At 41.3% G+C, this 15,331-nt stretch overlaps 1 protein-coding gene across 3 annotated transcripts in view; it reads left to right on the top strand.

Moving 5' to 3' along the window:
• The first annotated feature begins 8,869 nt into the window (after positions 1–8,869).
• SH3D19 (SH3 domain containing 19) overlaps positions 8,870–15,331 on the top strand; it is a 79,060-nt gene continuing 72,598 nt past the window's right edge. Inside the window, exon 1 of one of the 3 annotated variants that reach the window (XM_086746576.1) lies at positions 8,870–9,062. In XM_086746576.1, the coding sequence (XP_086602702.1) occupies positions 8,929–9,062 (134 nt within the window). In that variant the 5' untranslated portion in view covers positions 8,870–8,928. The remainder of the gene's footprint in view (positions 9,063–15,331) is intronic. The other 2 variants (XM_086746577.1, XM_086746578.1) reach the window with 2 other exon arrangements.

Here is a 15,331-nt window from a genome sequence, read left to right as displayed (position 1 = left end):
GCTAATAACTTGCAAGCTGGAGAATTAATAACCAGACTTAAGTTGCCACCATTCACTAATGAGGCTGGAACGTGACCTGCACACCTAACCAGCCATGAATAAAAAAGAAAAAACATCAAGGCTCATTTACTACAACTGTCAAACTAGTGATTTTTTTTAGTGCTAATCCAAAACAGGATGAGCCCTAGTGCTGCAGCAGTATATCAACATTCAAGCACTGTGAGCATCAGAGAAAAGAAGAGACAATTTACTCCAGAAATCCTCAATATTTGTTTTCCTTTTCCTACAAACGTTTCTAATGTCTTGCCCTGGGACTGGATGATAAACCCATGTTAATCCCCTTGGAAGGCTGTATTTCCTGTAATTGTGTGAGATGGAACCAAGGTTTTATCTGCATATTTTACATTTTCATTTTGCAAATTTTTGCATTCCTTTCTCAATCTTAAATCATTACTTTGCCAATAATAATTGTGCACGCCAGAGCTATCAACAGGAGGAAATTCCATATGTTGCTGCAGATGAAATGCAGAGAAGAGAGTAACTCAAACCTATCTCCTTTATAAGCGCTCCTCCAATCTGGGCAGAAGGAGGGAGGTACCATAGATTTCATAGCTGAATTCTAGATCAAAGCCTGTGTTTTAATTCTATTTTCAATTAAATCAGAACATCTACCTTTTTTTCTCTAAACTTGAAGGAAGTCAAATACAGATACAAATTCAGGGCATGACCACATCCATAGATTTTCAGAATTTAAAGGCTGTGTTACAGCCCTGAAGGTTTTGTGGAATAAAGTTGTCTCTGCTTCAGGACTGATTGGTTGTTCCTGGCTCCAGCACAGTGCTGAACACACAATTTTTGTGAAAGCATCCCAGAAACTGATTCTGACACTCTTGTCCTTGTTTTCCAGACCATTGAACTCTTACTGATTGGAAATTGAACACTGAAGAGATCCTTTAAACAACTTCTGGCATTTAGACAGCATCAGCAGGAGGGAAGTTCACAGTAGATATAAAAGATTTATTTCTGTGAAGCGGTTCCTGAACTGATAAAGTTAACTTGAGGTAAGTATTTAGGAGATTTTGGCGGTAGAGGCAATTTAGTTAGTCAGTGGGAACAACCAGAAATAGTATAGGAAGCACAGGTGAGTGTGTCTGGAATCCTTTTTGGCCTACTAAATCCTGGATGCCACTTCCTGACCTTGGAAACAACAAAAAACCCAGTAAACTGGAGTGAGGCCATTTTTGGAGACAGGAGGGATAGCCCGTACCTCCTCCCAAGGTGTAAAACCCTAGGAAGTTCAACCCAGGCTTTTCTCTGCTGTTCACACTTTCCACACTTCTAAAGCTTTCTGCTCAGCAGCCCCTTGAAGAATCTGGCATTTCCTTTGAGCTAATGGAATTGGAAAAAGCAACTGTAAGATTTAGACTGAATGGGCTCTTTCTCTATGAGGAAATAATGCTATTTCTTTCTGGGTAAAGGAATAAACGTTGTGAAGAATAAACAGTATGAGTAGCTGCAGCTTGAGGAAGGCAGAGGTTTGGGGCAGGCTAGAGGAGTTACAATATATACGTGTTGGGGACGAGTAGGAGAGACTGTGGTGACATAAAATGCTACAGAAAAGAAGATGTGAGGGAAGTCTGAAAAGGTTTGAAAGTTATGCCTTAGGGAAAATCTGAGTTGCTTCAGTTTTCATCTGAGGACTGTTATGTACACAGATCCCATTCAGAAACTGGCTAGCACAAAGCTCTGATGCAAGGTGCGAGTCTTCTGTGAGAAACTGCCCATCCAACTCAGGATTTTGCCAACAGTATTTTCCAAAAACACTGCTGACCTTCGTCAGACCAGACCTCATTGGGAGCTCCAGACATTTGACAGACATTTGGTTTTCATTTATGTAAGTAAACCAGACGCAATTTGGATACTGTTGTGCCATCACATTATAAACTTTAACTTTGAATTCTTTTAATCACATGAATCTTCTTCTTTTGAGTAGCTCAATCCTATGATTGTACTTGGTGAATATGGAAAAAAGTTCTGAACCCAATGAATATGCATATGTATATTCAAAGTAAGAAGGAGGTAAAAAAATAAGATAAGGCCTCTGTTTTTGGACTATACTGCTAATAAAACTCAACATCAAATTGTTTAGCAAGAAGTAATTGACACTAAAAACACTAGATTACTTTGTAGTAGGATTGTATGAATAACATGAAACTAGTTCTGGGATTCAGAAAAAAAGAGTAGTTCTGCAGCTCAATTTTCCATCTGTCTAAATAATATCAGTATCTCCTTGATTACTCAGGAGTTGTCAGCTCAGAAACTACACTTCTTTAAATAAGTATGTCTACCTGGAGTGTAGGACCCCTAAAGGCCAAGCAAAATAGATTCCTGAAACCATAAGGGTGAAATACATAAATCTCCCAGTGGATGTCACGCCTTAAGCCTCTTTAAAGCCAGTATGAAAGCTCTGATGCGAGGATGCTTGTCATCGTCTATTCCTCTATTGACAATTTGTGATTCGAGTAAGGGTTGTGGTATAAAATTGAAAAAGACAGGACTGATACTATCATGTAGGATTATTTTTATTTTTTCCTTAATTGCTACTGAGGTATGCAGGTCCTTCCTTCTTATCAGATACATTGAAAAATAAATGTCTGAGAAACACTGCTATATCTTGCATCACGTTTGACTGGCTGGCTTAAATTAAGCAAGTGTCATCCAAAATTTGTCAAGGTCCTAGCCAAGTACTCAATCAAAGCTATCAAACTGCTTTTCCATTCCTCAGCTTTTATGAAAAACAAATTGTTTTAAGAAGCTCTGTTGTTGAATGTATGACTGAAAGATAATGTCTGTAACAGACCAAAATAATTTTTTTTTTTAGGTTGGAAACTCATAATATTCTATTTGTAATAGTCTATTTTGAATTTTTGAAAAACTTCCACATTAGAAAAGTGTTTTTCCATTAGCAAACACATATTAATGTAACTAAACTGATACAACCTCATTAATATTAAACTTTTCACCATTGAACTCACAAATTAGTAATTATCATACAATTATTTATTTGCAGAATTATCCTCTTGCTGAATATTAACGTACCTTTGTGAACACTTCTGCTAAGTGTGAACTGTTTCAATGTTCAACACTAAAAACATGACAGAATGCCTAACTGCTCACAGGTGGTAGCATGGAAAAGAAGAAACCCAAAAATAAACCAACAAAAAACCAGGAGACTGCACATTTTTGTACTGAGCTGTGAAGATTAGCCACCTGTATGTTGTATATATTTCCAGTGAAAGGCACTTCACGTGCATTTCATGGCCAAAGAACAGAAGAAAACAAAATCAGAGCTACTCATACCTGTAACAAATTCCAGTACTGTAAGAAACTTCTAACTTTACTGCAATGGACAAATTTAAGACCGTGCCTCACCTTTTGAAAATTCTTTAGGACTCTGTTTGCTGTCTTACATAAGGTTTTCCCTTGTCAGCTTTTTGCAGTGAAGTGCAAACTGCAGCTGAAAAGCGGGACTCTGTGGCTAGCGTTGTGTATTCTTAGGTATTTGACTCACATGTAAGTGAGTGATAATACTTCTTACTTCAACGTGATAATACTTCTTACGTCATGCTGTTGCCATCTGACTTAGCATAACATCAGCACTGTCCACTGATAACTCGGTGGTTATAGAGCAAGCATGAATACTTCAGGACTCAAACTACAGATCAATTTGGCCGTGATAGCCCCTCTTTCTAACAAGCTTTTACCTCTGAACCAGCTCTTTTCCCTCCCTGCTCTGGTCCTCACATTTTTTTCTACTTCTTTTCCTTGTTCTCTTTAATGAAGACAGTAGAAAGCATATGAAGGCAGTAGAAACATATATTTTTATTACTCTGCAAGTGATAATACTAGTAAAGGAGAAAAATACTGTTAAGACATGTTTGTTAACAGGAGAGGAAAGGGTGGTTTTAGTCCACAGAAGTTGGAAAACAGCAAAAGTAACCAAAATTATTTATAAAACTAATTTTTAGACTAACAGCTGTAAGAATCTCCCTCTGAACAGGTTTTCCCCACTTGGCCAGTTTTTGGTCTTTTGAAATTATTGGAATTGCGGCTTTCATGCAGAGATGTTTCTCATTTTTTGAGAGCAGTCTCAAAATCCTGTGTTTTGCGTAAAGGTAATTTCACAGGGTTTCAGTAAGAAAGGCCCTTATCCGAGGAAATTTACAAGCTTCTATTTTAATCATCTCCACTCATCATAAAACCTTTAGACTGTCATCATGCTGATATGCTGGGAGCCACAAGCAGTTGTAAGAATGCAAGGAGAACCTGCACTTAGCTGGAGACATTTCAGGAAGCCTGCAGGCTCCTGATATGTCATTCTCCAACCACACTAAAACCCATTGGACCAGCTGAACACAAATGGAGATCAAATTATCAGATCTTGGCCTTCAGTAATGTCACCTTCCTATACTGGCTGTATTTCCAACGTCATTCGTCTATTGAACGAGACCCTTGTTATTTCTCCTCAGAACAAAAATAATGTTGTCATGGCCAAAGGCTACATTTTCCCTTTTGAAAACGCTCTTTTTCATCCTTTGCATTTTTTTAAAAATCCTTTGTCTGCATTCTTTTGTGGTCTGAGGCTCCTGTATCTCGGCCAAACACTAATACATTCATTGCAGGCTTCAGCTGCTTTGCAGAACCTGAATAGACACTGAGGCTACACGGGCAACTTCAATTAAGCAGTTCTATAGAGCTAATATTTTTTGTTGAAAAACAGTGTCTTTTCGCAGAGCCAAACAAAGTGGCAATTCCAGGGATGCAAATCAGAACAAAATACTTAAAAAATAATAACTGCCAAGGCAACTAATTGTAAGCATTCAGCAGAGAGTACAAAGAGACATTTACTCAGTTGTTTCCTCCTTTCATTCTGCCATTGTGAAATTCCAAGTATGTACATTACAGCAAAGACGCATACAATAAAGTAGAATTTCAGTGAGAAATTTCCAGATTTTAACAACCGAATTGCAGACTTTTTGAGACAGTAAGGTTTGTTGTCTTGGTGAAGTGTACCCGTGAAAATATACAAAAGTCTTTTTATTCCTACACACATGTACACAGCAGAGATTCTCACTGAAGTACAAGAAGGCAGTTATTTTTCCTTCACGCTGCTTGTAAGACACAAGTACATTGTACTTCATGAAGGGCTTTAAAGCAGCATATGCCACATGCTGATGTGTTCCTCTCAACTACCTGAGACTACAGCAAGTGCTCTGCTTCTTTTTTGTTCGTCTTTTTTAAGAAAACTTTTGCCACCTACTTCCACATGTACTTTTTCTTCCCCTTTTACTTCTTTTTGATAATTCCTGTCAGCTTATTTGCTGAAAAGTAAAAGAGGAGCTTCGTTCCTTGACTTTCTGAAGAGGATTTCCCACATGGCTTTAGTTCCTGCTGTACTTGAAACAATTGGGTCCAATTCATCCCCCTCTCCTCTTTGTTTCCTTCTTCCCCTGAGCCCAGCAATCGGGCAGAAGTCTTTTTGTGTGTGTGTGTTCCAATCTGAGCCAAATTATCACAAATTACTCTGTCTGGTCTAGGCTATTATTAGACCAGCCAGCAACTGTGGCTCTTTTGATTATTTCAACAGCTGGTTTTGTTGCTTGTCTAAAGACCCAAAAGCACAGCTCTCTCCTCCCCCTAGAAACTGCTTACCCAGATAAAGGGCTGTGTCAGGATCTGTTCCAAGACTGCTAAGGTAGATCTGCCGTTGCTGCTGAGGAGTGCTCTGTCAGAGCCCCATCTGTCTCCTGCAGATTTGTAAGAACCTACCTCCATCCATTATTTACACACCTTAATCAGGTATCGAGCCAGTGATGTGTTGTTGCATTTGACAGAAAACCCTAAAGCTGTTGATCACCTGAAAACACCAACATAAACTAGAAGTGAGGCACAGCTCACAGCAGAGTATGGATGAGTGCATCTGGCAAGCACTCACTAGAAAAAAATTACTTGTAGGAAATGGAGCTCTAGACATCCACCCTCCATCTACTCCCTTAGGAGTTCTTGCATATTAGCAGATTTTGCAGCTGAGAGAAGTGAAGAGTATGTGAACATACTGTCTTACACGTTCCTCTATGTTACGCTACATATGCTCGTTCTACAGGCATTTAAAACATAAAAAACACCCCTAAGCTTGAATGCTTGTGGCATTTGTGGACTGGCAGTGTGAGTACACCGACAGACAACATACCATGAAGAATTCTAGCAATCTCCTTTTGGAGGCAATGCACATTATTTAATGGGTTTTTTTTGCAATAAATGTTTCAGAAATACGATTGAAGTATTTCATGCAATGCTGCCTTGCATTTTAATTTTGTTTAAATGCTGTGAATTTTTACTTAGTTTCCAGTAGTACTGATTGGAAACTGTTTCAGTGCTCTTTACAGTAGTAGTATATTGGTTATTGCTACCTGAATCTAGTATCCACATATGAATTGGATCTTAGTTTGACCTCTTCCTTTCTGGTGAAATCTGTCTTCCATCAGTTCCAGGCATTTCTTGAACGGCTCCTCTAGCTCTAAAACTCAGTCCCTGTCCCGAGTGCATTTCCTGCTGGCAAATCTCAGTATATGGCCAAGCGGTTGCTTCAGAGACTTCATCACTTTGTATAATTCAGGTATTGCGCTTTCATTTTTTAAGTAGGAATTTCCCTGTGAATGCTAAGGAACTCTTGATGATAGTCAACATTAAATACTCATGATCCTTCCATACTGTATTATTTGAGATTTTGGGGAATGTTTTCTTAGTCATAGCTGGAACTACTCTGTTCAGCATGTTTTCCTTAGGCCTAAGATCTCTCAAAATATATTTTTCAGTCTTGTATGCTTGGAAGCCTCGGTGTTAATTTCATCAGCAGGAACAAAAGAAGGTTTAATTCAATTTTCTGAACTCTTTGAATTTGTGTTATGTTCTATGGTATATTTCTGTTTTTTTCCTTCCTTAGTAATTTTACATGATAGCAAGCTTCCTTTCCTTCACCCCCAGCAGCAGTGAAACACATAATATAAAAAGCAGATATTCTGGAAGGCGAAAATGGATGGTCTTTGTTGCTCTTTGTGGTTAGTGGAGTTTAGAAGCTGAATACAGATGCTGCATTTTGGCTGCACAGCAAAGAATGAGAATACAAACAATGCATACTGTTTGTTTTACACGGGAGATTCTCTTTTGTCTCTCTCACACATACACATACCAGTGACTTCCCTCTCTTCTGCTCTTCTTCCTCATACTTTCTGCATTGTAACTGCTTTTTTGGGGTTTTTTTTTGTTGCAGGTGAGGCTTTGCAGCAGAGCCATATGGCAGCAGTGCTCCACTGAGGAACTTTGTATCCAGTTTAGATCATGTATAAGGCCTGCAGATCTTGCATTGAAATTTGTGAGGTGAGATCCTTTGACTACCACCCATGCAGAGGCCATCCGAAGCATGAGGCTTTTGAGAACACGTAACTGTAGTGGAAGGTTTGATTTGTCTGTTACATGGTCCTGCTGTACATCAAGTTTTATGCCTGGCCTTATGTCCTTTTATACTATAAAGCCTTAGAAGAGGCTATGTAAGCACATACTGTTTTAAGGTGTAACTATTACACAACTTGAACACTAAACGTTCCACTGGAAAAATGCCTCTGTTAAGGAACAATGATTGTAAAGTCAAGCACTGGAATACTTTGAAATGCACAGACAGTCATTTGTATTCATATATTATGATGTATTTTTCAGTTTTGTGATCACTTTTTTTTTTTCAACCTACACAATCTGCTTTATTCAGTGTATAGAGTAGACGGTGCTTAGTGAGTCAGCACAGATATTGCTCAACATTAAGATTACTCAATGTTTTGTTGTATCTTCCTGGTCTAATTTGTGGTCACGTACTTTATTTATTTACTCTCCCTTACTCACCTGCTCTGAAGCCAAGTTTAACTTCCTTATATGCTTTTTTTTTTTGTGGTGCCCAATACAGAGTCATCTGTAAAAACATTTATGGCTTGGTTTTACAGTAACCACATGATGTGAAACAATATAATTCCAATTTTAGATATGGGTAACTGAGGCCCAGAAAAAAAAAAAATTAATTACTTCTAAGTGTCCAGCTTGAAACCTGGCCCAATTTTTCATATCGTTTCTGCGCTGGAAGCGTGTACCTCACCGGTTTCAAGTGTGTCCGTAAGATTACTTCTCCTTAAGTGGTTTAAACCACCCTAACGAACCCCATGCCAAGAAACACATCCTCCTGGCCGCGAATTAGAGCCGGCCGCCGTTTGAGCGCCCGCCTTCCCGCAGCCCTAAGCCGATGGGCCAGGCAGGGCCCGGCTCGGCAGGGCCGGGCTGCTCCTCTGCCCCGCCAGCACCCCCGGTGCTCCCGCCTTCCCGGACGGCCAACTGCCCTTTGCCCCTCCTCACCCTCCTCGGGAGGGGAGGGAAGACCTCGGGCCCCCTCGGATTTCGTCGCCGCTCGCTCGGTACCGACGCCCAGCGCCGCAAGGTGCCGGCCACAGCGGAGTGCTGCCCGGCGGCGGCCGCCAGGTACCTCCCCCCGCCGCCGCCACGGCCGCCTCCTCCGCCCCCTTTTGTGGCGGTGCCAGGCAGCCGCCGGGTTTCCTGCTGACGCGGGAGAGCCGCGGATGGGCAGGAAAGGCCGCCGCTGCCGCCTCCTCCTCTCCGCCAGCCCGCCGGTTCCCGCCTCGCCCCCGCTCGCCCCCCCCGCAGGAGCGCGGAGCGGCCCGGGCTGAAAGCTCGCCGGGAGTTAAGCGGGGGAGGGGGAGAGGGCGCAGGTGCGGGGCAGGCTCGCGGTGCACGGGGGGACGCGCCGGCCTCCCCTGGCAGGGGCGGGAAGGCCCCCGGCCGCGGGCGGACATGGCAGCCCCCGCTTCTTGAATGCGTTCAGCCGCGTCCGTCCGCCCCCCGGACCACACCGCCGATGGCCGAAGCCTGGAGGCTGGAGGAGGACGAGGAGGAGCTGCGGGAGCTCGGCAGGAGGCACCGGCGGGTCGCCCTGGGTTCGGCGGCAGGTGAGGGGCGGGGCCGCGGCGGGCCACGGCGTCTCTGGCTTTGGGGTAGCCCGGGCCCCGTCTCCCGGGGTCTGGATTTCTGTCCGGGGCTGCTTCGGCGTTGGCGGAGCCGCTCCGGCGTGTGCCGTCCCGGTCAGCTTCATCCGGCCTCAGCTCAGGTGCATCAGAGCCACGGGCTGGCGAGAGCTCCCCGTGGGCTCTCAGCCCAGGCCCTGCGCTGTCTCTGCACTGATGCTAAGGTGGGCACACACTGCCCACCGGAGACACATCCAGATGCTTGAGATGCCATATCAGGAAATAAAATACCTATTTTTCTTGAAGATACCAAGGTGGAGGAACATCTCCATATTGGAGTTGGCCATGTGTAGCCATTTCCGCGTAGGTATGGGCAGCAGGCCTTGGCAACGGGAGGCAAGGATCGATGTGTACAAGAAGGCATGGAGATGGGAGCTGGGGAGCAAGCAGGTGGATATGTCCTTGTAGAGAGACTTGGAGGTCGCAACAAGATTTTATTTGAAATGGTGCAATCCAGTCAACCCTGGCAGCAATTAGAAGTATTTAATTCAGACATCATTGTTAGTTGAACAAGCAATGTGTGCATCGCTTTTCTGTCATCACTGAGGTGTGAATGCAACATTTCTTTTTCTGTCGATGTAGAATCCCCTTCAGAATGAATTGTTTTCCTAAGGTCTGTTTCCAGGGAAAATATCAGCCATGGTGGACATTTAAAGTTGAATTACAAATATTCTGATTTTTAATAATTATTATACAGCTTTAACAATGTAGTAACTTCTACAGTTTGTGTGGTTTTGCATCTATTTGAGCAACAAGAAATTGAAAGTCCCCTTGTAGATGACAAAAACACAGCAATTTGAGAGGTCGCAGAGGAAGACTTGCAACATGCAGGGCCTGTGGCTTCTACCCTGTGGCTCCCAGTGACCCTAGTTATGTCACTGCATTTTTGGGCACATGCAGGATTAGCAGGAGACTATTGAAACCGTTGTGGCTTGGCATGTGTAGGGTAGGCTACAAAAAAAAGTGTTGGTCCCTGTACGATTTCCCCAACAGCTAAATGTTCAAGCTGCTCATTATGTGTGGTTTTTAAAGGTGTTTCTTTTGGAGATTTTTATTAGTGGAAAACATATAATTATTTCTACAGTTTATATATGTATATAATCTTTGCCGCCTTCTTGTGGAACAAAGTTTGTTCCCAGAATTTGTCAGCTTATGCGTGAAAGTGCATAAGGGCAGTTGCTCACCTTTGTTCTGCACGTACAAGGTGTGTATGCAAAGTGGTGGTTGAAAGGTGAAAGTTCACAAATGCTTCTGCCTGACTAAACACTCGGACATGTCATTAGCAGTGTTTTACTCGAGTTCAGGAGACCATGGAATGAAAAAGTGGTGTTTTCCCTTGAAGCTAGTCGCAGTTGTACTACGCTGGATATTGGATGAAGCCAGCTGAACTAATCTAACAGTTTACTGCTGCTAGAGGTGTGATCTCTTCTGTGGATGTGCACTTCTGCTCTCTCTCACGTGTCAGCTCTGCTGCTTGTCCAGCCTGTTGGTGAGTGAAGTCACTGAAGTTGGGGTTTGGTGGCAGCTTGGGCTGGTCTACTTGGTGGCTGCTGAGGCATCTCTTGGAGCCCCTGTGCTCGCTAGAACCTGCACCAACCTGTTCTGATGCATTGGCCAAGCAGAGAGCTATTTTTCTTGTTCTCTTCACTGGGTAGGAGCCTGCTGATTCAGCTCACTGGAATGGTTTTATACAGATTCTGATGAATGTTGAAGCTGGCACAAGGGAAAGAGTAGGAACATGCAGCCGGAGGGAGGTAAGCAACTATGCCAGCCAGGAGTTAGTTTGGCTTAGGTTGCTGTGAAACTGCAGCATGAGAGCTGTTAGAGATCTACTCTTGGCATTTTTTATTTGGTTGGCTGGGGAGTTGTTTGTTTGGTTGGGATTTTTTTTTTCTGATTTAATGAGCTGAAGACGCTTGCTTAAGCACTAGACAAGTGCCAGAGCTGATGTTAAAGCAGGGAATGAAAACTTGGAGACATGAGCACATGAGATGGGCAGAGCCATCCTTGTCTGTGGAGTAGTTGTAGATAGCTCAGCTGACTTTCTGACTGCCTGTTTTTACCCCACTGCATGTCATGGCAATGGAATTCAAGAAAGCTTTATAAAAACTTTTGGAAAACCTATAAGAAGATATTAAGTAGAACAATTTGAGGCTCTTCTAATGAATTGATTTTTCCTTTGATAAAATGCTGATTTTTTTTTTTTAATATCTGTAGTTTTTTTTTAAGTGATATGGAGGAGAACTGGGATACATTCTTCAAAAACTGAGAAGAATAAAAGTAGCTGCATAGGTTCATTAAAGTGAATCATCTGATCACCTGCTGTGGGAAAGGAAGCCAGTCTTCCTGGAAACTTTTACTTTTTTACTGCAATATAAATAAGTAAAATAATGTGATCGGTTTCTACCCCCCTTGTTGCATATTTCTATCACATACATTATTGTTCTGGGAAGTAATAGGGAACACTGGATTTTTACTGGATTTAGAATTCATTAACATTCATTTACAATGTTAATATTTTTATATAGTTTGTTTTTAATAAAGTGGGAACAAAAAACCCCAAACAAATGACGACAACAACTCAAACTGAAACCTATTTCCCCATAGATTACAGGCTCTCTCCATTGTAACTTTGGACCTTAATCTAATGTGCTTTCCTATTCTGACTAGCTTTTTCTTCTGTGACTACTGACTAAAATAAGTGGACTTGCAGGAAAGTTTATAATGAAAATAGTAAATCTTAGTTATGAACTGCATTGGTTAATTATGTGTCCTTGCCACCGTGTTAGAGCTGAGGGAGAATCTCAGTATTCTGAAGTTATCTAAAGTACATAATAATTTTTTAACATATTCAGTATCTGTATTATTTCACTTTTAATTCTGATCAGTGTTCCTTGAGATAGAACAGCCCATTATGGATGTGGCAGATGTTTCCTTACTTAAAAACAAAATAAAATTGCCAAATATAGAAGTCAATAATGAAATTTATTTGAGTTTATAATGAAGAGCTATTGTGATTTGTACTTTAATTTGTGATTAAAAGTACAGATGGTCAATAATACAAGGAAAGGCTTTGACTTAATTTAATATTGCTCTGGTTTACTTATCATCAATGCTTGTCTGTGGTTTGTTCCCACACAGCGGCTGTAAATTTTGCACACAAATTTTGCTATGCTGACTGAAACGTCTCTGATGGTATTTTTTTTTCTCTATTTCTACTTCTCCATACTATTTCAAATGGGTTTTGGAACTTTTTCAACTCTAGTGGGCAATTTAGATTATGGGTGAAATCATCTATTTTTGGTTGGTTGATTGAGTGCTTTGGGGTTTGTTTTTTTTTGCCAAACCAAGACCTAGTTCAGAGTTGGATCAATTCTTTACACTCCCACAACTCCCACATCAAACTGGTGCTGACTTGTTTTGGAAGCTGAGAACAATGGGCAGTGTCCAATATAACAAATTAAGGTTGAATATTTCACTGCTCAACATGCTGAGAGGTTACGGGGGTACGTTTGCCTAGTATGTCTGATGAAATTCAGTCAACAGTAATTTGCAGGCATCGTGGACTTTTTACAGATAAATTAAGAATTTGAAAGAAGAATGCTCAGCAGTTGTTCCCATGTTAATGCAAAATATGTGTTTGGTTTTAAGAAGTAAAGAATAAGATGGTCTGAGATTCTTAATGAAATTCTTAAGTCTGAGAATGATTAAGTGATGATGTCCTTTTAGGGGTCACTGGATCACAACCTGAACAGTTTGACCTTAGTACTTCCCAGGGGGTGCCAGTGACCCTGGAGCAGAGAGAAAGCGTGATTAGGGAAAAGGTGGCTCCAAGAGTTAGTTGCTGTGTTCTTAAAACCTTGATTAAATCTTGTATTTAAGATCCGTACCTTACAGAGGTCAGCACTATTCAGTTGGAAACTTCTTTGTCTGCATGCCTGTGTCCTTCAGTGCTGATCTAGAAATTGTTCCGCTTGTCCATAGCGAGAGTGACAATTTATCGTCTCTTACTCAGAGAAGAAAAAAGAATAATCCCAATAGAGCAGATCAACGGTCCTGAATAGATGCATAAGGTCTACCTATGATCTCCTAGTCTGTCCACGTGTACACAAGAAGCCCTTAAAAAGAGGGCTGAGAGGAGAGCTGGGGGGGGAGAGTGAGCGTGTATTTGTTTTATTTATTTATTTAATCAGTTGGCTCACAAGTTCAAGAAGGGGTAGAGTTGATTGCCAACTGGGTATCTCTTCCCTCTTCCTCCTGGGATTCAGTCTGGTTTAGTTTTGTAGTCCCAATGCAGGTCAAGGGCTTCAGTTGTAATAATTGCTGGAGGCACCACCACAGTAAAACACTTAAAATCCCAAGAGCACAATTAATGTAATTCTTCTGTAATAACTCTAACTGATGCTAATATGTTGCATCATGTAAGTATTAAAAAGATAAGACCTTTTCCATAGCCGACTGAAGGTGCTTCACACATTTCCCCTCAATTTCATAGTCTTTGAATTTAGCTTGTTGGAAATAAATATAAGATACTAACTAAAGCTTTTTTAGAAGTTAAATAATGTAGCCTGTATGTGGAAATTCACCAACATATCTTGAAATTCAGGTGTAATGTCAGTGGCGAGAAAAAAAAAAATGCTTGCAGTTACTTGGCCAAGAGTGTAGACTGAACCACAGAGAATGTTGTGTCTTCTGAAGAAATAACTCTTCTAAAGATGAAGGCTGCTCTAAGGAAAATAACTGAATAACTTCTGATAGTCAACAGGGTGATTCCCTAGCCAAAGAAACTGTAGAAGGACAAATAATAATAAGTATTATTATTAGTAATATTAATAAGTGATGAAATGAACCTTCTTCATTTAGGTTATGGCAAAGCAAGGCACAAAAATGTATCATTGTGTAAGGAGCAGTGAGTTTGTAGCCAAAGAGAGTAACCCGTTGAGTCCTGATTGCCCGAAGACCATGCCATTATCTGTGTTGTAAGTAATAATTTCCTGTCAAGGTAACAATGATAAATCAGGGTTACTGCGTAAAGAATGGGGATAGGCAGCAAAGGGCAGAATGAGTCATAACCTCATTGCAAGAAGCTTTTACCATCGTCGTTGTTGTTTATAGATGGAAAAAACGTTAATATTTGTAAATAAATTTGTCAGTATTTACTTCTGACAGTATAGCTTTGATTTAAAATCTGGAAACAACAGAGAAGTGGTGTTGACACTCTCGGTTAAAAGTTGATGTAGTTCTACGTGTGTTGTTTCAGTAAGTAACTCATACAATATATGCGATATGAAGATAAATTTTATTTTGGTAGCACTTAAAGCCATTTGACATCAACTATTTCTGTTGATGCTTATTATCTATCATTAAATACAGTGCTTTACATGTAGGATAGTTTAGTTACTTTGCTTTGATAATTTTTTTTTTGTGACCATGGGAGGGCTGCTTATGATGATTTTGTGGTTTTGGCCATGGAAGTGTTGGCTGGAAGGGAGCTATGGGGTCACTTAGTCCAGCCTCCCACTTGAGGCAGACCTGTTGCCTAGGCTAGATCCATCCATCCAAGGCTTTGTCTAGCTGTGTCTTGAAAAGTCTCCCAAAAGAAAGGGATTTACTGCATCTGTGGGTAACCCGCTGCAGTGCTGCACTACCTCCTAGCGAGAGAATTTTTCCTCATTGTTCAACCTGAATCTCCCAAGCCACAGTTGTGACCATTGCCCTGTGTAGTATTGTCCACTAAGACCAGGAAGAGTTTGCGTTTGGAATTTTTGTTGCTATCCTTCAAGTAGCTGCGTGCTGCTGTTACATAGCTCCTTTGCCTCCTCTTTGCCAGACTAAAGTTTGTCCCCTTCAACCTTCTCATTTTGCAGTCCTGCCTCCCTTATTCAGGTTCTCAAACCGTACAAAGATGGAGTGGAAGCACTGGCTTCATTGCTGGCCAAGATTTTTACTTTCCTTTTGAAAAACAGCGTGCACCAAAGTTACTGAAGCATTCCAACAGCAGACTTGGGAAGACAATATATCATCTGTTTATCTGTGGTTTATGCTTGGCAAACATCCTTCCCTTCAGTGAAGGACAAAAATAAGTTTTGCGGGAAAGCATAGATTTAGTGGTTAATGGCGCATAGCAGGAAAACATCCTTTTCTCCCTCAACATTGTATGAGTTTTGAAAGACGCAGGATTTTATGGATATCGA

Source organism: Chlamydotis macqueenii, chromosome 4 (genome assembly GCF_036417535.1).
Source record: "Chlamydotis macqueenii isolate bChlMac1 chromosome 4, bChlMac1.mat, whole genome shotgun sequence".
Taxonomy (NCBI): Eukaryota; Metazoa; Chordata; class Aves; order Otidiformes; family Otididae; genus Chlamydotis; species Chlamydotis macqueenii.
This window is presented reverse-complemented; position numbering and strand designations above follow the sequence as displayed.